At 42.7% G+C, this 21,609-nt stretch overlaps 1 protein-coding gene and 1 pseudogene across 1 annotated transcript; both read right to left on the reverse strand.

Moving 5' to 3' along the window:
- Positions 1 to 1,588: 1,588 nt before the first annotated feature.
- LOC115136881 (alpha-2-macroglobulin-P-like) lies at positions 1,589 to 19,535 on the reverse strand (annotated as a pseudogene).
- On the reverse strand, positions 13,737 to 15,275 carry LOC135573976 (uncharacterized). Its single transcript, XM_065024541.1, has 2 exons — positions 13,936 to 15,275; positions 13,737 to 13,824 (listed from the first exon to the last, which is right to left on the reverse strand). Exon 1 carries the CDS (start codon positions 14,433 to 14,435, stop codon positions 14,004 to 14,006), a length of 432 nt encoding a protein of 143 aa, XP_064880613.1. The 5' UTR covers positions 14,436 to 15,275; the 3' UTR covers positions 13,737 to 13,824; positions 13,936 to 14,003.
- Positions 19,536 to 21,609: the final 2,074 nt, after the last annotated feature.

The following is a 21,609-nucleotide window of genomic DNA, read 5'->3' on the forward strand; positions in this document are numbered from 1 at the left end:
TCACAGGGACTATGGTGGTCTGCTTGAAACATGTTGGTATTACAGACTCATGATTCCATTCCGTTATTTCATAGTTTTGATATGTTCACTATTATTCTACAATAGTAAAAATAAAGAAAAACCATGGAATGGGTAGGTGTCCAAACTTGACTGGTACTGTATGTATATAAAAATAGTATTGTATAACTAACCTTGTGGACACACACAATTCAGTCCCATTCAAAACCCTACTTACCCTAACCTTACCCGTAACCCAAAAAACCTAACCCTAGCTCCTAACTTTAGCACCTAACCCTAAAAAACAGTATTTGCCCTTGTGGGGACCAACAAAATGTCCCCAGATGTCCCCACAAGAAGAGTTAAAAATGTCCACACACCCACACAGTGCCTGGTTCGCTCCAGACATGACGCTTGGCATTCAAGCCAAAGAGTTCAATCTTGGTTTCATCAGACCAGAGAATCTTGTTTCTCATGGTCTGAGAGTCTATTAGGTGTTTTTTGGCAAATGCCAAGCGGGCTGTTATGTGTTTTTACTGAGGAGTGGCTTCTGTCTGGCCACTCTACCATAAAGCCCTGATTGGTGGAGTGCTGCAGAGATGGCTGTCCTTCTGGAAGGTTCTCCAATCTCCAGAGGAAATCTTGAGCTCTGTCAGAGTGACCATCAGGTACTTTGTCCTCGATCAACGCCCTTCTCCCCCGATTGCTTGAGTTTTGGGCGGTCAGCTCTAGGAAGAGTCGTGGTGGTTCAAATGTCTTCCATGTAACAATGATGGAGGCCACTGTGTTCTTGGAGACCTTCAATACAGCAGAAATATTTTGGTACTCTTCCCCCAGATTTGTGCCTCGACACAATCCTGTGTCGGCGCTCTACGGACAACTCCTTCGACCTCATGGCTTGGTTTTTCTTTCTCTGACATGCACTGTTAACTGTGGGACCTTATATAGACAGGTGTGTGCCTTTCCAAATCATGTCCAATCAATTGAATTTACCACAGGTGCACTCCAATCAAGTTGTAGAAACAGCTCATGGATGATCAATGGAAACGGGATGACCTGAACTCAATTTCGAGTCTCATAGCAAAGGGTCTGAATACTTAGGTAAATACATTATTTCTGTTTCTATTTTTAATAAATTAGCAAACATTTCTAGAAACCAGCTTCAGCTTTGTTATTTTGGGGTATTGTGTGTAGATTGACGACAAAAACATTTCATTTAATCCATTTAAGAATAAGGCTGAGACGCAGGGCTGTCCAACTCTCTTTATGGAGTTCTACAGTCCTGTGGGTTCAGTCCAACCCTAATTTAGCATATCTGATTCAGCTAGTTAAGGTCTTGTTGAGCAGCTAATTAGTAGAATCAGGTGTGTTAAATTAGGGTTGGACTGAAAACTCACAGGACAGTAGATCTCCAGGAAGAGGGTTGGGCAGCCCTGCTGTAACAAAATGTGGATTAGGTCAAGGGGTCTAATACTTTCCGAATGCACTGACGGATATGTATTTCTATGTATGAAATATTGGGACGGCTAAGCAGAAATATCCCCTAGGGCTGTACATTTTTTGATAAAAGCACCAAATGTGGTCTTGTTTATCAATATGATATAAAAAGACATGGATATGGAAAGAGAGAAAGGTCATGATAACTCACAGTAGTGTTGCCATCCAGCTCCAGCAGTGCAGCGGTAATGTAGGCAGTGAGCGACACTTGATCCCCGACCCCTCCCTATAACACCAAAGGATGACAGTAAACTTCATCCAATATCATACAGTACTCTCAGGTGCTACAGAGTTTCAAAGTCACACTGATATCAACCGATATCAGGGAAAAAATCCTTGCAGTGTTTAAAACATTCGCATGGTATGGTGCACCAAGATAAAGAACAGGGTGGGAAAACCTGTTAAGCCCTTCAGATACAAGTGTACTGTTCTGGAGATACACAAAAGATGTCAGGACTAGTCAGACTCTGGTAACTTTGAGGAGGTGGTGTGTTCTCAGGGCAGGCTAAAACATGCTTGGGATTCTTGTTGTGCTCAGCATGTGCTTTTTTGGGGCACACGTGGGGTCCTAAGGTCCTCCTGAACAGTACATTATCCCAGGTGTCAGTGCAGGATGAATTATGTAAAGTACACGTATTTGATTGTACGATATGTATTGTTATCAAGTATTTTGTGTTTAGTTATCTAGGATTTTATGCCGACTCCACCATTGCACTAAATAGAATGGGACACTTTTGCACCAGAACCTGCTGAATTTCTGCCCTTAACGTCACCTTTTCACATTAGGTGGCAGCAGTAAGATACTCCTCCTACTCTTACTTCCAGCTAAACTCTGATTCCCCTTTACCTTCATGCCGTTATGGAAGAGTTTCCCTACTGATGTGATGCAGCCATCATTCTGCTGGTGACTGGCCAACCAGGCCTTGGCCTGGGCAATGTGGGCGGGGTCCACAAAGATGTAGGGCTTGGCCCCACCAAAGGACTTCAGCACAAAGGAGGTGAGCCTGAGAGGACACAGGGAAGATGTTACTGGAGTTACTAAGACTAAACTAATTCATAGAAATTGAAATAACTTCACAGATCTTCATTGTAAAGGGTTTAAACAACGTTTCCCATGCTTGTTCAATTAACCATAAACAATTAATGAACATGTACCTGTGGCACGGTCGTTAAGACTAACAGCTTACAGACAGTAGGCAATGAAGGTCTCATCTGCGTGAACGTGCATTAGGCATGCTGCAAGGAGGACTGCTAATGTGGCCAGGGCAATACATTTTAATGTGAGTACTGTGAGATGCCTAAGACAGCGCAACAGGGAGACAGGACGGACAGCTGATCGTCTTCGCAGTGGCAGACAACGTAGAACACCCGCACAGGATCGGTACATCCAAACATCAGACCTGCGGGACAGGTACAGGATGGCAAAAATAACTGCCTGAGTTACACCAGGAAAGCACAATCTCTCCATCAGTGCTCAGACTGTCCGCAATAGGCTGAGAGAGGCTGGACTGAGGGCTTGTAGGCATATTGCAAGGCAGGTCCTTCCTGCAGGCTTATCCTGACATGACCCTCCAGCATGACAATTCCACCAGCCATACTGCTCGTTCTGTGCATGATTTCCTGCAAGACAGGAATGTCAGTGTTCTGCCATGGCCAGAGAAGAGCCCGGATCTCAATCCAATTGAGCACATCTGGGACCTTTTGGATCGGAGGGTGAGGGCTAGGGCCATTCCCCCCAGAAATGATTTGAGACAAACACATTCTACCTTTATTACATATTGTTAACACCCTTAAATCAAATGTCATTTTCTAGAGGGACTTAAAAAAACATCTAAATTGTAGAATAATCTAAGAGACGGTATTATGACTGTGTGGACTTGCAATAAACTGACCAGGTGTTTCCAGACTCATCACTCTTCCCAAAGGCACTGTAGGAGCCATCATCATGCTTGTAGTTGAGCTCTCTCTGGTAGCCTGCAACACAAATGGCCAAATGAACAAACAGACTCTCCTTCTAGGGACAGGTACTGTATGTGGAAGGTGCAGTTAACTGGTTTTGTGCCAAATATAGGCAACATGTTGCTAGTCAGAGGGGAGATGCACATAGAAATGATCAGACTACAAACTGTTAGAGACCGTGTGTTGGAGGAAATTATGGTTGAAATGAATAATTATGTATACATTCCAATCAGAACTGACTAGTCCAAATGCTATAATGTACTGTACATATGAATTCTCTCTCTTGCTCCCTTTCCCAATTGTATATAATGTAGTCAGGAGTTTAGTAACAATGAAGGTCTGTTCCTTAGTTCATTCATTTGGACAATCTCCAGGTGGCAGGAACGGGCTATCTCCAGACTGTCTAGAATGCTGATTTATACTGACTGACCTTGACTTCAGGCGTGGAGCGAAAAGCTCGAGAAACTATAGGGCCTCTAAGAGATAGAACGTTTAGAAAACGCTGACGTCATTTTCAGTTTATAACCTGTGGAAATATGTGTATGTGGTAGTACTCTCTTGAATTAAACGCTGTTACCTGGCTTTTAAGACTGGTCTCGATCTACTTCATGCATAATTAATGAACTTACAAATCATTAATGAATTAGAATGAGTGCGAATTTGGTTTTGGCTACAAAACATACAGGAATTTAGAAATTCCACTAACAATTGGTCCTTCGATCCCGGATCTAAATACCCCTCCCTGTTATCTGGAGGTAGTACGATGAAAATCGTGCACGGACTCGTTTTTGACTTGTTTTACTAAAGACCTGACCTCTGAATTGAGGTTCAAATTCAGGCCTGCGTATTATCACGGAGTACAGAGAAGGTGACTAGATTCAAATGAACAATGCTTTCCCAGCCGGCAGCAGGTAAAGTAGCCTTTATTCTCGATTCTGGGGGGATTTGAGTTCTTTAATTGATGTTCTGAAATTTTCAGAATTCATCAATAATGGGAACTTTGCTATTCCCACAGGGTTTGTATGACCATCATACACTGGGTTTTGTATAACCGATATACACTGAAGCAGGTTCGAAAATAACCTGTGGTAATGTGCACTACCGTAAATAAACTAAACTTAATCATGAGAGGCACACCCGCCCGAGATTAAGACGGGATATTAAATAGGTACTGGGGGATAGGACGGTGAGCTTGTACAAATACTGTGCGTAGGGAGACGGCAAGAATGCGCAAGTTAACTGGATTGGTCATTTGAATAGTGGCAGTATTGATCATCGTTCCGATTCAACTAATACTACGGAAATATCCAAATAAGGAGGAGAGGGAACTTAAATCTAAAGAAATGAGATAAAAGCCATATCTATAGACAGGATAGTTCCATGCGAGAGGGGAGTCTAACAATTAGTGGCGTGAGATAACGATTATTAGCGTTCTTTAAAAGCCCTCTGCACAACCGGAAAATAAGATTTTAACTAGGGCTTTACAAACCCTGGGCTTATAGTTGTAAGGTAAGACCTAATATCTGATTCAAAAGTCAAAGCTATTGGTAAGATTTCCATAAAAGAGACACACAAACAGTCAGACAGAAAAGGAAGGATTGTTTAGAAATTCCTCAAAAGAAGTGTTGAAAAACTAGCGGGAGATTACCGTAATAATTTAAACAGAGAATGGAAGGGAAGCATCCAAAATCTGACTCAGACAAAGAACCTGAATGGAAGCTGATATTTAAAACCCTTCCTTGCTATATCCGTAATTAGGACGATTTTCTGGGAATTCCCGGTGTCGAAGTTTTGGGACTACGGACAATTATAATAATAATGTTGAGAAAAATGGATAAGGTGAGTCAAAAGAAGGTTTAATTGTAATCCCGGCCGAGGCGTTTAACTAAAATTAATATTAGATTGTAATTTACCTATTTGCATGTTTTGCCTGAAAAATACGGTCGCCAATGTTTGTAAAAGATATGAAATGAACGTTTATTATGTGTTTTAGATTGAATACATTTTGTTAAAAAAGAAGGCATTAAAAATAATGGCGAGACAATTTCGGTGAAAAACGCTATTTTGCCCAAAACGATCTGGTGGAATAATGTATTGAGATGGGAGTCGTATTTAAATAAATGTATCATAGAAGAGAAAGTCACCTAAAGAAATGTAGGGAATAACGGAGAGATACGATACAATTTCGGGCTATCCGGACGTTATAGCTATTTATGAATCGACTGACATATGATAAGTTTAACACAAAACATGTTACGTTTAAATGTTAGAGTATGGTAAGTTGAGAAGTTGGGTTGGTTATACTTTGATGATTAGAATTTAAAACTGAACGCAATCTGAATAGGGAATATATATTTTACAGAGGCAGGCAGATGGGTGATGACGTTGCACGTTTAACAACATCGTTCCTCAAATTTGAACCGAGAAAAGGGGTTGTGGCATTTAGAGGGAAAATGCGTGCATTATAGCTTAGAGTTACTTTTCAAAAGCGGCCAGAAGTTCCAGATACATTTCATTTAAAAAAGGAGAAGTATCGTAAAGATGCCACAGCTTGCAACGGAAGTGCCAAGCACTAAATGGACTATTTAGTGCAACGCTTTGGACTATAAAATAGGTAAGAATAGTTTAATCGTAAAAAGTTGTGATTGTTTTTCCGAGTATTGATTTTTGGTTAGGTAACGCCTGGGAATTCGAACTAGAAGTTAAAGTATCCTAAAAATAAAAATAAAATAAAAAACACTATCTATTTTCTCAGTTTTTCTTTACGGGGAAAAATAATGTCTTATCTTAAAGGGAGAGTGCACGTCAATCACAGTGGTTTGAGTGTATGACAGTGGAAAAAATATTGTGGGACGACAATTTGAAGATAGAAAAATAAGTTACATGATACATCAAGAGATTTAAAACAAACGATGTGAAGGGATTATCAGAATTATTGGGTGTCGTTGTAGTAGTAAAAGTTTGGGTTAAGGGGATTTCCCTGTTCCCAGTGACAAGGTATTTTAAAGAGGCACACTCACATATGGAACATTATGAGTTTTAATTATACAAGTGAATTCTCTTTAAATTTTATGACCTATTGATCTTATCGTGACTGTCTTCTGAGGTCTGATCAGCCTCAGGGGAGAGTCATTTGTATAATGAATGTGGTCATATTGAGTTACTAGTTTTAAGGTAATTCATAATAATGGAGTTTTGGTTGAGGGGTTTAGAATTATTGTTTGAACCACAAATGAGAAAGTGGTTCAGGATTCTGTTTTACAACATTAGCTGTGAAGTTTTTGAATGGGCTATTAATGATTTGGTATTGTAACAGAGAAAAAGTAATATTTATCATTGAGAACAAATAGGGGAAGATAAAATAGATTAAGCCAATAGGGCAGGGAATTACATAGAAAAATAAGTTGCAGTTTTTTAGGGGTGATAAATTACTGTAGATAAGGTATTCCACACTTTGCAATACATATTAAATTCATGTTATTGTCAGATAGAATACTGAGGGTCCCCGAAGGAGAGGGCTTGTTAGTGTAGGAAGGATTTTTAATATGGTTAGCATTTATTAGACCTTGTTTGATTATTATAAGTTTTTAAATAGTATTACATTTAACAGGAATATAGGACATCTGTGATGATTTAGGATTATTGTTAGGATTAAGATAGATTGATTAAGGAAATGTAAGGACTTTAGAGAAAAGCCGCTCATAGACATGTTTTTTCTAAAAATCAATGATTTTAGATAAAGTCAAACAGTTAGCAGCTTAGTGGTATTTGAGAGATATGAGAGAAAAGGTTTAAATTGGTAAAAATATATATTTCAGAAAATATATAAGTAGCGCAGATAGTTCATAAAAGTAGATAAGAAACTTGACAGGGAATTGGTACAGGATTGACATGAATGGGCGCCCAAGGGAGAATTGGACATGTGGAAAATTAAAAGGGGCTCCTACATGATGATGTCAGACATAAGGATAATTCACTAAATCTTACCTAAGTCATTGTTTAAGAATAAGGCAAGGTTGTTACCTGGGCAGAGCCAGGTAACAAAGGGGGGATGGGTAAATTGTGTTATAGAATAGGATGTGACCTACGGGATAATTAACTGATAATTTTTTTTTTAAACAGAACAAATGAGAAACTGTTTGTTAACCAAACCTGTATGTCCAAGATTTTATGCACTACAGGTGAACTACAGGTGAAGTCACTCAATCCAGTCCCATAGGCTTGTTGGGGGGACCATATCAATGACTCCTGGTGACAGCTAGCTGAAAGAGCTACCCGGATTCATATCGCACTGCGGGAGGGTAAGGCACATTAACACTGTCGAACAATAACAGAGTTCGAGAGGAGAACTGGAATTAACAGAATTCTGGGGGCCATCTCTCGAATGAAAAATACCTTACCTGTCCTTTCCTCACTGTTGTTGTTCATAGAAGTGAAGATGTGTCTGGCTCTTGCTAAGCGATGTGTTCTAGGGGAGAGGGTGGGGCTTCACATGGAAGCTGTTTGTCTGAGCTGTCTCATCGTGGGTGACATATTCCTGATATAGCACGTCCTACTCGAGTATGCGGAGAGTGGTAATTTGACCCATGGTTTAGACGATGAGGATTTTGTTCCAAAATAAAAGAGATATCGGTGCAGGTTCCCATATTGATCGTGGACACAGGTCATAGCTCATTGGGAGAGAGGGCTATATGAATCCACTCACCCAGTATGGAAGAAGGTAGAGTAGAGTGGCATAAAGAAACGCTTAACCCTTTAAATAGAAATGAAGTGTTACGTGTAAATGAGTGAAGAGGTGTGGAGTCAGGCGCAGAGAGCAAAGGATGTGGGAAAAACAACATGCTTTAATGTCCTGGAAACATAACATGTACAAAAGTGGAAACACAAATGAACAGAAATATAAACGGACAGCGTGAAACCCAAATGCCAACAAAAATACACTCAAACAAAGAAACAGGAGAACAAGCCTGCACGAAACAGAAGCGGGCTGAACAGACTATATATAACCCTATCCTAACAACCAAACAAGAAACAGGTGATACCAATTAGACCGAACTAAACGAACACAGAACAACGGATCAGCGATAGCTAGTAGACCGGCGACGACGACCGCCGAGCGCCACCCGAACAAGAAGGGGAGTCACCTTCGGTAATATTCGTGACATGAAGGAGGATCAAGGGTTGTGGTATGGAGATGACCAGGTCTTGGTCGACACCCTAGTACGGTTCTGGATAGAGGAGTTTGGGCCGGTATGGTAAAGATGTTCACGAAAGCAGGAATGCAAGATAATGACAGTTGTATTGATTTACACTATTTAAATCCCCAGGTTCCTCCCTTTACAGTATCCAGAGGAGATTATTACTGTTTGGCCCGGTATAGTACTCATGGAAAAAAATGTGGGAGAAGTTAGTACTTGTAATAGAACAGAGAATGTTAACTCATTCGACACCAGGACATGAAGTTATCTAAACGGGAAAAGAGAAGCACTCCATCTGGGTCATTTGATGACAAGGTATACATTGATAACATTGGGGTTCCAGGGGAGGTGCCAGATTAGTCAAAGCAAGAAATCAGATCCTAGCAGGATTAGAGTTAAGCATTTCCGGGGCTCTACTCTCATAAGAACGTGGGCTGGATTAATTATATTTATGATAATCAACATCGCTTTAACAGGTATACGAGAGGTGTTATTAATGGTTTTGTAGAACAGACTGAAGCAGCCAGCTGGAAGGCTTGACAGAATAGAATTGCATTAGATATGTTAATGGCTGAAAAGGGAGAAGTATGCGTGATAATCAGGACCATGTTTGTGCTTACATCCCAAATAACACAGCTCCGGACGAATCAGTGCCCGAAGCCTCAGCTGGTTTGACCACCCGGGCTCACGGGTTGGCAGAAACTCTGGGGTGGATACTTCTCTGAACTAAATTGGGTTGACAGTGTGTATGGAAAAATGTTGTGATATGGACTACCTTCACCTGTGTGACTGTGTTAGTTTTGTACGGACGTGGTTGATTGCGTGTATGTATGAAAGTTATTATTTCCAGGACTCTGGAGTAATCTATGACAATAGATGATGCGGTGTGGGACGATTCCAGGTCCTGACCCGTGGAGGACTGAATGCCTGACTACAGGACAAGTGGACACATCTGGATCTTTCATCATTGGGGAATTTATGTTTGATGAGACTAGTGTTAGAATTAGATTGTACTTTGTTTCAATATTAGACTGTTTTTTAATAAAGATTGTAACGAAAATCCTGAAAGAAGAGTTATGATTCTGATGTAGGTTTAAAAACAGTTGGAGTTAAGGTTAGATTTGATTAATGATGGGTGAAGTGTCGGATAAACATTTATAATAATATTGGTTATATGTCTATTCATATGATAATCTGATAAACCTTTATAATAATGTTAGTTCATATTTTTATTTTTTATGTTTGATAAAATTAGATGTATATTTGAATGTATAATATTTGATCAAAGGGAGGATTGTTGGAGGAAATTATGGTTGAAATGAATAATTATGTATACATTCCAATCAGAACTGACTAGTCCAAATGCTATAATGTACTGTACATATGAATTTTCTCTCTTGCTCCCTTTCCCAATTGTATATAATGTAGTCAGGAGTTTAGTAACAATGAAGGTCTGTTCCTTAGTTCATTCATTTGGACAATCTCCAGGTGGCAGGAACGGGCTATCTCCAGACTGTCTAGAATGCTGATTTATACTGACTGACCTTGACTTCAGGCGTGGAGCGAAAAGCTCGAGAAACTATAGGGCCTCTAAGAGATAGAACGTTTAGAAAACGCTGACGTCATTTTCAGTTTATAACCTGTGGAAATATGTGTATGTGGTAGTACTCTCTTGAATTAAACGCTGTTACCTGGCTTTTAAGACTGGTCTCGATCTACTTCATGCATAATTAATGAACTTACAAATCATTAATGAATTAGAATGAGTGCGAATTTGGTTTTGGCTACAAAACATACAGGAATTTAGAAATTCCACTAACACCGTGGTCATCTTTTCAGAGTCCTGTTCAATCACAAGTCTTTTTTTAAAGCACAAGGCTTATTGCAAATGATTTTGTCATATCCCATTATATGTATTAAATTAATAATTTGTCTTCAGAATAGATAGCAGCCTATTTACCAGGGTTGTGTCCAGTAGGGAGATTTTTTTTTATGCTATTGAGTAAAATGGGGAGTGTAGGCTGTAACTGAACATGTCTGATAATAAATGTTTGCTTTTCGTTGCAACATATTTTTAAAAAGTTTTGTTATGTTGTGCCTTACTGAACCAGACCCAGCTTCCTCACCACTCTCTAAGAAGCCTGTGGCCCTGGTCTGGATCTCCTTGGTGAGCTGCCTGGTGCTTTGCAGGTAGTTGAGGATGTAGATGTTGGGAGCAAACAGCACCATGTTCTGCTCTCCACAGCCATAGGGCATCTGCAACAGGCTGTCCAGGTTCTTCATGGCCCGGCCCATCAGGTCGCCTGGTGAAAGAGATCAACCATTGAGGCAAGCAATCAAACATTGGTCTCTAATTAATGGCAGTTATTTGACCTGCAGATCCCTGTTCCTTACCCTAACATTAATCAATGCTTATCCCTGTCCTCACCCATAACCTTAAGGCAATCATAGATCTGCAGGTTGAATAGTTGAATATCCACTTCCCCCATCATGAATACATGGATGAGAAATCCTTGCCTACACTTCATCTGCACCAAAAGGAAAACATATCCTGAACATTTTATAAAAATTAGAATTAGGTGTGAAACCTCAGCAAAACAGGCGGAGTATTCTCACCTAGTACTGAGAGAGAGGCCTTGGCAGAGCCCTCCACAAACACATCAGGCAACTTCAGAGAGATGTCCTTCTCCACTGGGCCCTCTGGAAACAGATAAATGAGACAGACTGAGTGACTTGAAAACTGGTATAACCAATTAAAAAGTATTTAATCTAAACCAAAACAAATGCATGTCAACTTAATCATCAGTCAATCATCAATCATTAATGACTGAGAGGTCAGGAGATCACCTGCAGGGCAGAGCAGGGCGTTGTGGCTAACCGTCTCCTGGGTTCCCTCGGCCTAATAGAGGGAACCTGACCATTTACAGGAAAAACAGCACCAAAATAAAAGTCTAATGATGACAAATCTAGTTCATTTGATCCTAGAATTTATATGCCAAACATACAATAGCAGGGGATATAAAGTCTAATGTGTTACTGAAAACATGTTATCACAGTGGGAGAAACAGTGGACTTGCTATACAGGACAGACCCTCACCTCTACCAGCAGTGTTTGCACAATGGTGTTAAGGCGTCCTTTCTCTGGCACCGTGGCCACCTCGTTGCCGCAGAGCTCCTCGGTCTTCAATGCCTCGGCGCTCACTTTCACACTCACCTCCCCCATAGTTTAGGCCAGGGAGACATTAACATTCCAGTCTAGACCAGTCACCCATCAGCTTGCTTCCTTTCACCCTCTCATCCTAAAGTTAAATCTAGACTTGGTTTCTTCTATCGTAATCGCTCCTCATTCACCCCAGCTGACAAACTAACCCTAATTCAGAAGACATCCTACCCATGCTAGATTATGGAGATGTAATTTATAGAGCGGCAGGTAAGGGTGCTCTCGAGCGGCTAGATGTTATTTTTCATTCAGCTATCAGACTTGCCACCAATACTCCATATAGGACACATCACTGCACTCTATACTCTTCTGTAAACTGGTGATCTCTGTATAAACGTCGCAAGACCACTGGTTGTTGCTTATTTATTAAACCCTCTTAGGCCTCACTCCCCCCTATCTGAGATATCTACTGCAGCCCTCATCCTCCACAAACACCCATTCTGCCAGTCACAATCTGTTAAAGGTCCCCAAAGCACACACATCCCTGGGTCACTTGTCTTTCCAGTTCGCTGCAGCTAGCGACTGGAACGAGATGCAACAAACACTCAAACGGGACATCTTTATTTCAATCTCAATCATGGAAACTCTTACTGACCGTTGTGGCTGCTTTGTGAGATGCATTGTTGTCTCTACCTTCTTGCCCTTTATGCTGTTGTCTGTGCCCAACAATGTTTGTACCCTATTTTGTGCTGCTACCATGTTGTGCTCCTGCCATGTGTTGCTGCCGTGCTGTGTTGTCATTTTAGGTCTCTCTTTATGTAGTGTTGTGTTGTCTCTTGTCGTGATGTGTGTTGTGTCCTATATTTCTTTATATAATTGATTTTTAATCCCAGCCCCCATCCCCGCAGGAGGCCTTTTGGTAAATAAGAATTTGTTCTTTAACTGACTTGCCTAATTAAATAAAAACATTATTTAAAAAAAATATTCCTCTAGCCACTCCTCAGTCACTCATGTACCCTGGCTCAACTGTTCCCTCACTCGTTCCTTCCCATCCTCCCTCGTTCCTTCCTTCCCACCCACCCTCATTCCTTCCTTCCTTCCCTCCATTTATTTGATACCCCAAGGGAGATCTTTCTCAGATATCCCTCTTGACTTGTTAGTACAAGCGATTGTCAACATTTCTTTACAGGGCTAGGATATATACAAGGAATGTATTTGAGCCATGTCTATTAGATACATAACTGAATATTCTTACATTTCAGTCTGACGAGAGCTGTGCGAAGTGAATAACGCTGTCCTTAGGCACCACAGTGGTACCACAGATGGCAAAATTCACATCCTACCCCCTCTTTGGCCCTAACCTGTCAACATTTACATTAATTAAGGGTCTGGATAGGTATAAGCAGTTTAGTGGAGTTACCACCATATTTATTACATCTTACAGAATAATTAGTGGGAAGGACCAGGGAGTACATTTGGAGCCTTGTGATAGATTGACAGAAAGTACTGAGCAGTTGGGGTGAGGATCCACTTGAAGATGCTGCTCTCTTCAGCACACAGACACAGGGTGTACTGGCAGCCTTCACATGGCCTGGCTGTGAACTGGTCCAACTCAGCTAGAATTACCTTCACCTAGGAGAAAACACATGGGGTCAATCTCAAGTCTTTTCTAGATTCCACACGTCCTCTTCTCTCGTCCTTAGTGTCAGAGCGTCAGGTTGTCTACAGGGACTATCCAAATGAAGTGGGACTGGAGAGGTAAAAGAAATAGACAATACTGGGAGGGCTTACCATGATACACTTGGAGAGGTAGTTGAACACTGTGGCCTTGAGTGTGAACACCCCCCCCGGATGAGAGAGTAGGGCAGCGTCAAGCTCACAAAGGGTTGGAAGGCAGTGAGGCCAGTGTTGGGAGCCAGGCCAAAACCCAATGAGGAAGTACAGAACGCCCCTGCAGCCCACTTGGTGATGGTGTCAGGGACAGTCTTCTCAACATCCACCTCTCCTGTATCTCTGGTGGTGAAAAGGGTGCAATAAAAACAAAATGTATGTTACCATTTGAACACATGGTTTATGGTCAATTTATGGTCAATTCAATAAAGGTTAAATACCACCACCACCGACCCTCGCTGCCGGCCTAGGAACCCTAACAAAGGGCCCCACTGGACTGAGGGGCAGCTCGGGACTGAGGGTTAGCTCAGGACTGAGAGGTAGTTCAGGCTGGTTGACGGCTCTGGCAGCTTCTGGCTGACTGACGGCTCTGGCAGCTCCTGGCTGACATACGGCTCTGGCAGCTCCTGGCTGACTGGCGGCTCTGGCCGATCCTGGCTGACTGGCGGCTCTGGCCGATCCTGGCTGACTGGCGGCTCTGGCCGATCCTGGCTGACTGGCGGCTCTGGAGGATCCTGGCTGACTGGCGGCTCTGGAGGATCCTGGCTGACTGGCGGCTCTGGAGGATCCTGGCTGACTGGCGGCTCTGGAGGATCCTGGCTGACTGGCGGCTCTGGAGGATCCTGGCTGACTGGCGGCTCTGGAGGATCCTGGCTGACTGGCGGATCTGGAGGATCCTGGCTGACTGGCGGCTCTGGAGGATCCTGGCTGACTGGCGGCTCTGGCAGCTCCATGCTGACTGGCGACTCATGACAGACGGGAGACTCTGGCGGCTCTGGGCAGACCGGGCGGCTCAGGCGGCGCTGGGCAGACGGAAGGCTCTGGCGGCACTGGAGAGGAGGAAGGCTCTGGCGGCGCTGGAGACTGTGGGGCTCTGGCGCCTCTGGACTGTGGGGCTCTGGCGCCTCTGGACTGTGGGGCGGAAGCTCTGGCAGCGCCGGACAGGCGGGAGACTCTGGCTGCGCTGGAGAGGAGGAAAGCTCTGGCTGCGCTGGACAGAGGAGCTCTGGCGCCTCTGGACTGAGGGGCTCTGGCGCCTCTCGACTGAGGGGCGGAAACTCTGGTAGCACCGGACAGGCGGAAGCACCTGTATTGATGGGACGGAGAAACAGCCTGGTGCAGGGTGCCGGCACTAGTGGTACCTGGGCTGGGGACACGCACCTCAGGGCGAATGCCTTGCATACTACGCCAAATCAACTGCTCCCTCTCTTCACACTCAATTCTATTAACACCTCCTCAAGTGTCTCCTCATCTCCCATCCATTCACTCTCCTCCATTCTGTCCAATAACTCCTCGACCCTCTCAGACTCAGCCCTCAGCTTCGCCGATAGCTCCGATAACATCCATGGCTCCTTACGGTAAACAGGGGGAGTTGGCTCAGGTCTGGCTCCTGACTCTGCCACACTCTCCCTGTGTCCCCCCCCAATACATTTTTGGGATGCCTCTCGGGCTTCCAGCCGCTCTGCCGTGCTAGCTCCTCATAATGCCGCCTCTCTGCTTTCGCTGCCTCCAGCTCGGCTTTGGGGCGGCAATATTCCCCCGAGTCTGCCCAGGGTCCTTTCCCGTCTAGGATCTCCTCCCAAGTTCATTTCTCCAAATAGTGCAGCCTCTCCCACTGCTGCTGCTGCTTTTGCTGCTGCTGCACCTGTTGCTTCTCCTGCTGCACCTGTTGCTTCTCCTGCTGCTGCTTTTGCTGCTGCCTCTGTTTACCACGCCGCTTGGTCCATGATTGGTGGGTGATTCTGTCACGGCTTTCATCCTGGGAAGGAGAGGCGGACCAAAACGCAGCGTGGTTAGGGTTAAACATCTTTAATCAAGACGAATACCGAGAAAACACTACAACTATACAAAACAATAAATGTGCAAACCGAAACAGTCCTGTGTGGTGAAATAATCACCCACAAAACCCAACACCAAAACAGGCTAGCTACATATGGTTCCCAATCAGAGACAATGACTAACACCTGCCTCTGATTGAGAACCATATCAGGCCAAACACAGAAACAGACAAACTAGACACACATCATAGAATGCCCACCCAGCTCACGTCCTGACCAACACTAAAACAAGGAAAACACACAAGAACTATTGTCAGAACGTGACACCCTTCATCAGCTCCTCCCCCTGGATGATGTAGCGAGCAAGAACATACCGTCCTTCTCACAGGAGAACTTCCCTTCGCCCTGCATTATCTTCACAAAGCTCTTGCTCTTGGAATAAAATTTCCTTGCGAAATGGAAAGCGGATGTATATCCTGGTCTACGCACACCGTGCATGTACGGATAATCCCCCCTAACCTTTTGATAACGAGCCTGGTTGAAGAAATACAGAAAATATATGAAAAAGAAACAATTGTAGTAACCTTAGGGAATACACCATGAGAAATGAATGATCTCATTCTGAACAAACATTTTCATATTTAAATAATATATCATTAAATATTTAGAGGAAAACGTGAGTGAGTGACAACTGACCGACAGAGACACAGACTCAGAACTCCACAGAGAAGTGTCTAGAGAGAAAGAAGCAATGCCCTTGCTGTCTGTGGTGAGAGTCCAGTCCTCAGATGTGCCACTGTTTTGTTGGAAGAGATACACAGGCTCATTGGGAATGGGAGTAGAGTCTGGACCGGTCACTTTGATCTGAAAACACAGGACAGGATGACTGCAGATGTCCAATATACTACATGTAAACTCCCATTAAACACAACACATCAAAATCATGGTTTAGATGCTCCAAATGATGCGTTAACATTTATCATAACATCTTTCAAAGATTTTCCTGAGAAATCCATTTCCCTGCAGTGTTATTAAAAAGGCATTTAATATATTTTGTCCTCACCTTCCCCTCATATGCAATCCCTGGTTTATATGCTTGGGGCACGTCCTCAAAACAAACAGTTACGATGACATCGGTGAAGCTTGCCTTGCCACTACCTTTAAGGATGACTCCTGGAGAGAACACAGGCAAGGGTCAGAGGTTAATTAACAGTTGAGCATGTAAACACCTCTACGTTAAAGATGAAGTTCTCTCCTACCCGTTCCATATTCCTCCATCTCAGTCTCCACTACAAAATCATCAAACCTTGATTCATTTAGAGCGAATCGGGTCACGTCATAATTTGGGTTGCACAACCAGTTTTGTCGGTCTAAGGAGAATGAGTACAGTTATTGTAGGTCAGCTTAGCTCCACTACGAAAGCATGCTTCCATAAACCTCAAAAATTTCACCACAGTGAGTTCTATTTGTCATCGAAGGATTTAGCATAACAAGAATAAAAAACACTTACTTTCATAATATACAACTTGCAGATATTACTAGAAACATAAAACCAGTGATGTCGAATGGCATTTCTACAAACTTTCATCGTGACAGACCCCAGCACTGGTTTTCCATAAGTGTATCTAGAAACAAAGTCACCAGAAGAATGACAATTCAATAATGGTATATACATACATGTGTTGTAAAAAAATCAAATAAACAGCTATGAACATGAGCAAGTTTCAAACATGGGACAGTATCTATAAAGTATAGTCTATGCAACACACACATTAAGTCCTAATATTCTGCCCATAAAATGTCCTTGTGTAAAAGCTTGTTTGTCATTATCATTATCTTGCTGGTCATTATCATCTTATTGTCTGTCACGCGCCATCTTCTTATTCACTTACTTTCCACAAACTCTCAGTGTTGCTTGATTGTCCAGAATAGTTATTGTTTGGGGAAGATGGACTTTCACCTCATACTTGGGCAACACTGTAAAAGATACATGTTGATATTACGTCTTCAATGTCTGTTAAACTACACCAAAAACAAATCACAGACCACAATTTAATCACAATGTAAAAACAATAGAATCAGACAGAAGACATCACCATATTCTTTGATGTCAAAGTTTTGGGAGGTTTGTTCTCCCTTCTCATTCCATGCAGTGATGATGTAACTTCCTTGCGTTGCCTCTGCAGACATGGGGTGGGACAGGTCCAGAATTCCACTCACTGTTGACTGGTTCAACCACTGAGCAATGCGGTTGGAGTTGGGGTCCTGTATATAGTAAGTTGAAGGAAGGTGTTTTTGTTACAGAGGCAGGCATTGTATCAATTTATGCCGCAGTACATATTGGCAGGAAATATTTTCGAAGGGAGATCATGACATTATTATTGCTTATCTTATATATGCAGATTTAGTTTTTAGGTGCAATAGATTTGAATGAGTCTCACCTGAAGTTCCACTGTTTCATACTAGAAAAGAGAAACAAACATTCTGCATTTACATTGGGCCCCCAAAAAATATGAACTGTATTTGTATTTCCTCCCAGAATTGTTTGGTGTCAGAAATGGGTTTAAAACATTAAATACATAACTTTCCAAAACAGTTTCCACAGTAGAGGCATCTACAGAGCGACAGTACAGAGCAGGCCTTGAGCTCCTTTCGATTCAGATGCTCTGATCAAATAGCCGGGCCAAATGAACTCTGATCCACCCACCCACCCAGCCACCCACACTGCCCCATAAAAAAAAATGGGACTGCAAGAGAATGAAATCATTGCTCCCTTCCTCACTCAACTACGGTAAACATCTCCCAAACCACACAGCACCTCCCTAAAATGTTCCAATGCTGACTAACACTGGGCTGTCCTGTACAACCCAAGTTAAAAATGCTTTCAAAGACTGAGAGTAACAGCATGAGTCTAAGATGACCAGTACAGAAAAAGAGTCAGGAGTTTCTATCAACTGTAATCTGATATACACAGAGTATACAAAACATTAAGGACACCTTCTCTTTCCATAACAGACTGACCAGGTGAATCCAGGTGAAAGCTATGACCCCTTATTGATGTCACTTGTTAAATCCACTTCAATCAGTGTAGATGAAGGGGAGGAGACAGGTTAAAGAATCATTTTTAAGCCTTGAGACATGGATTGTGTCTGTGCACCATTCAGAGGGAGAATTGGCAAAACAAAATATTGAAGTGCCTTTGAACTGGGTATGGTAGGTGCCAGGTGCACCAGTTTGTATAAAGAACTGCAACAATGCTGGGTTTGTCATGCTCAACAGTTTCCCGTGTGTTTTAAGAATTGTCCACCACCCAAAGGACGTCAAGCCAACTTGGGCCAGCATCTATGTAGAACTCTTTCGACAACTTGTAGAATCCATGGCCCGTCAAAATAAGGCTGTTCTAAGGGCAAAACTCAATATTAGGAAGGTGTTCTTAATGTTTGGTATACTCGGTGTATGTACAACTAGTGGGAGTTACTGTTCAACTAAAATCAATATGTAGCGAGGAACAGGTTGTGTAACACCCAACACTGACGGGAAAGAGACCCAATTCAAAGGGTCAGCTACTATTAAAGCTCATGGCTCAGGTCAGTGTTAGTTAAGTAAACAAATGATGTCAACATTTAACAAATTGGCTCGTTGACTGTAGTCGAGATGCTTTTGCATGTGAGAAGATAGAATAGGGCCACATTCAGTAGATCACATTGTTGTGGAACTTAGCAGTTAGAAATGTCTTAGATAGAGCTGGCATGATTCCTTAATCTACATGTCAGACAGGCATGATGGTTCTACATAATATATTTCTATCAAAGCCTTCTACAATATTGTAGCCTGCCGAACGCAGCACAGCTGCAGCTGACCTGGAAGGAGGTGCAGCGATAGAAATCCTGTGTTACGGCTGCCTCCAGTAGAATGGTGCTGCTGCCACCCTCCATCTCCATTGACACCTTCAATGACAGAGGCTCTGTGGCTTGATGGACCTGAGCACAAAGTTTCTCTGTGGTCCCTCCTACCACTTCCGAGCTGACCGTCACCAGGTAAATCCTTAAAGGGGAAAGAGTCAGCATGAATACAGCTGTGGTAATAATACTTAAGTGGCAGTGTGCTCAAATGGCTCTTTTGTTCCTCTTTTTGGTCCTACTGATGTTTTAAAGTTGGGGACAAAGTTATCTTAATCGTCTCTGGCTATGTGAGAGTCCAACCTATGAGAAATGGAGGGCACAATTGATTTTGTTTCGGACAGTGTTCGAGGGAACACCAATGAGCCGATTTGATGGTCTGTCAACCATGTCTTGGGGATCAGTGGTGTCATGCCCATCGAGGAACGTGCCCCCTCAGATTTGTCCTGTTTCAAATTAAAATTCTGTGCATCGGAAAGTATTCGGACCTATTCCCATTGTTACTTTACAGCCTTATTCTAAAATGGATCAAATTCATTCAATCTACACACAATACCCCATAATGACAAAAGTTGACATTTCTGCAAATGTATTAAAAATGTATATAAAAAAAATATATTAAAAAATACCTTATTACATAAGTTCCTTTGTGGATATGGGAGCACATTCCAGAAGGACAACCATCCTTGCAGCACTCCACCAAATCAGGCCTTTATGGTAGAGTGCCAGACGGAAGCCACTCCTCAGTAAAAGGCACCTGACAGCCCGCTTGGAGGAGTTTGCCAAAAGGCACCTAAAGGACTCTGACCATGAGAAACAAGATCCTCTGGTCTGATGAAACCAAGATTGAACTATTTGGCCTGAATGCCAAGTCTAGAGGAAACCGGGCACCATCCCTATGGTGAAGCATGGTGGTGGCAGCATCATGCTGTGGGGATGTTTTATAGCAGCAGGGACTGGGAAACTAGTCAGGATCGAGGGAAAGCTGAATGGAGCAAAGTACAGAGAGATCTTTGATGAAAACCTGCTCCAGAGTACTCAGGACCTCAGACTGGGGTGAAGGTTCAACTTCCAATAGGACAATGACCCTAAGTACACAGCCAAGACAACGCAGGAATGGCTTCGGGACACGTCTCTGAATGTCCTTGAGTTGCCCAGCAAGAGCCGGACTTGAACCTGATCGAACATCTCTGGAGAGACCTGAAAAAAGCTGTGCAGCGACACTCAAATCAAACTTTATTTGTCACGTGCCGAATACAACAAGTGCAGACCTTCCCTTGAAATGCTTACTTACAAGCACTTAGCCAACAGTGTAGTTCAAGAAATTCCCCATCCGACATGACAGAGCTTGAGAGGATCTGCAGAGAAGAATGGGAGAAACTCCCCAAATACAGGTGTGCCAAGCTTGTAGCATCATACCCAAGAAGACTTGATGCTGAAATCACTAACAAAAGGTGCTTTAACAAAAGTAATGGGTAAAGGGTGCGAATTCTTGCGTAAACGTGCCATCAGTTTTTTATACATTTAGCAGAAATGTTTAAAAACATGCTTTTACGAGTGTCATTATGGGGTAATGAGTGTAGATTGATGAGGAGAAAAAAACAATTTCATCCATTTTAGAAAAATGTTGTAACGTAACAAAATGTTGAAAAAGTCAAGTTGTCTGAATCCGTTCTGAATGTACTGTATATACAATGAACAGAAATATAAAACACAACATGTAAAGTGGTTTAGGAGCAAAAAAAAAACATTTCTCTCAAATTTTGTGCACATCCCTATTAGTGAGCATTTCTCCTTTGCCAAGATAATCCATCCACCTGACAGGTATATCAAGAAGATGAGTAAATCGTTACACAGGTGCACCTTGTGCTGGGGACAATACAAAGCCCACTCTAAAACTTGCAGTTTTGTCACACAACGCCATGCAATTGGCATGCCGGTTGCAAGAATGTCCACCAGAGCTGTTGCCATAGAATTTAATGTTAATTTCTCAACCAATTTGGCAGTACTTCTAACCAAGTCTCACAACAGCAGACAACTAGTAACCACGCCAGCCAAGGAACTCCACATCCGGCTTCTTCACCTGCGGAATCATCTGAGACCAGCCACCCGGACAGCTGATGAAACTGAGGAGTATTTCTGTCTGTAATAAATCCCTTTTGTGGGGAAAAACTCATTCTGATTGGCTGGGCTTGGCTCCCCAGTGGGTGGGCCTGGCTCCCAAGTCAGTG

This window comes from Oncorhynchus nerka, linkage group LG11, assembly GCF_034236695.1.
Source record: "Oncorhynchus nerka isolate Pitt River linkage group LG11, Oner_Uvic_2.0, whole genome shotgun sequence".
Classification (NCBI taxonomy): Eukaryota; Metazoa; Chordata; class Actinopteri; order Salmoniformes; family Salmonidae; genus Oncorhynchus; species Oncorhynchus nerka.

What these genes read in the sequence shown, in the direction of transcription:
- LOC135573976 (XM_065024541.1), bottom strand. Translation starts at nt 14,435, where the DNA reads ATGGAGCTGCCAGAGCCGCCAGTCAGCCAGGATCCTCCAGAGCCGCCA.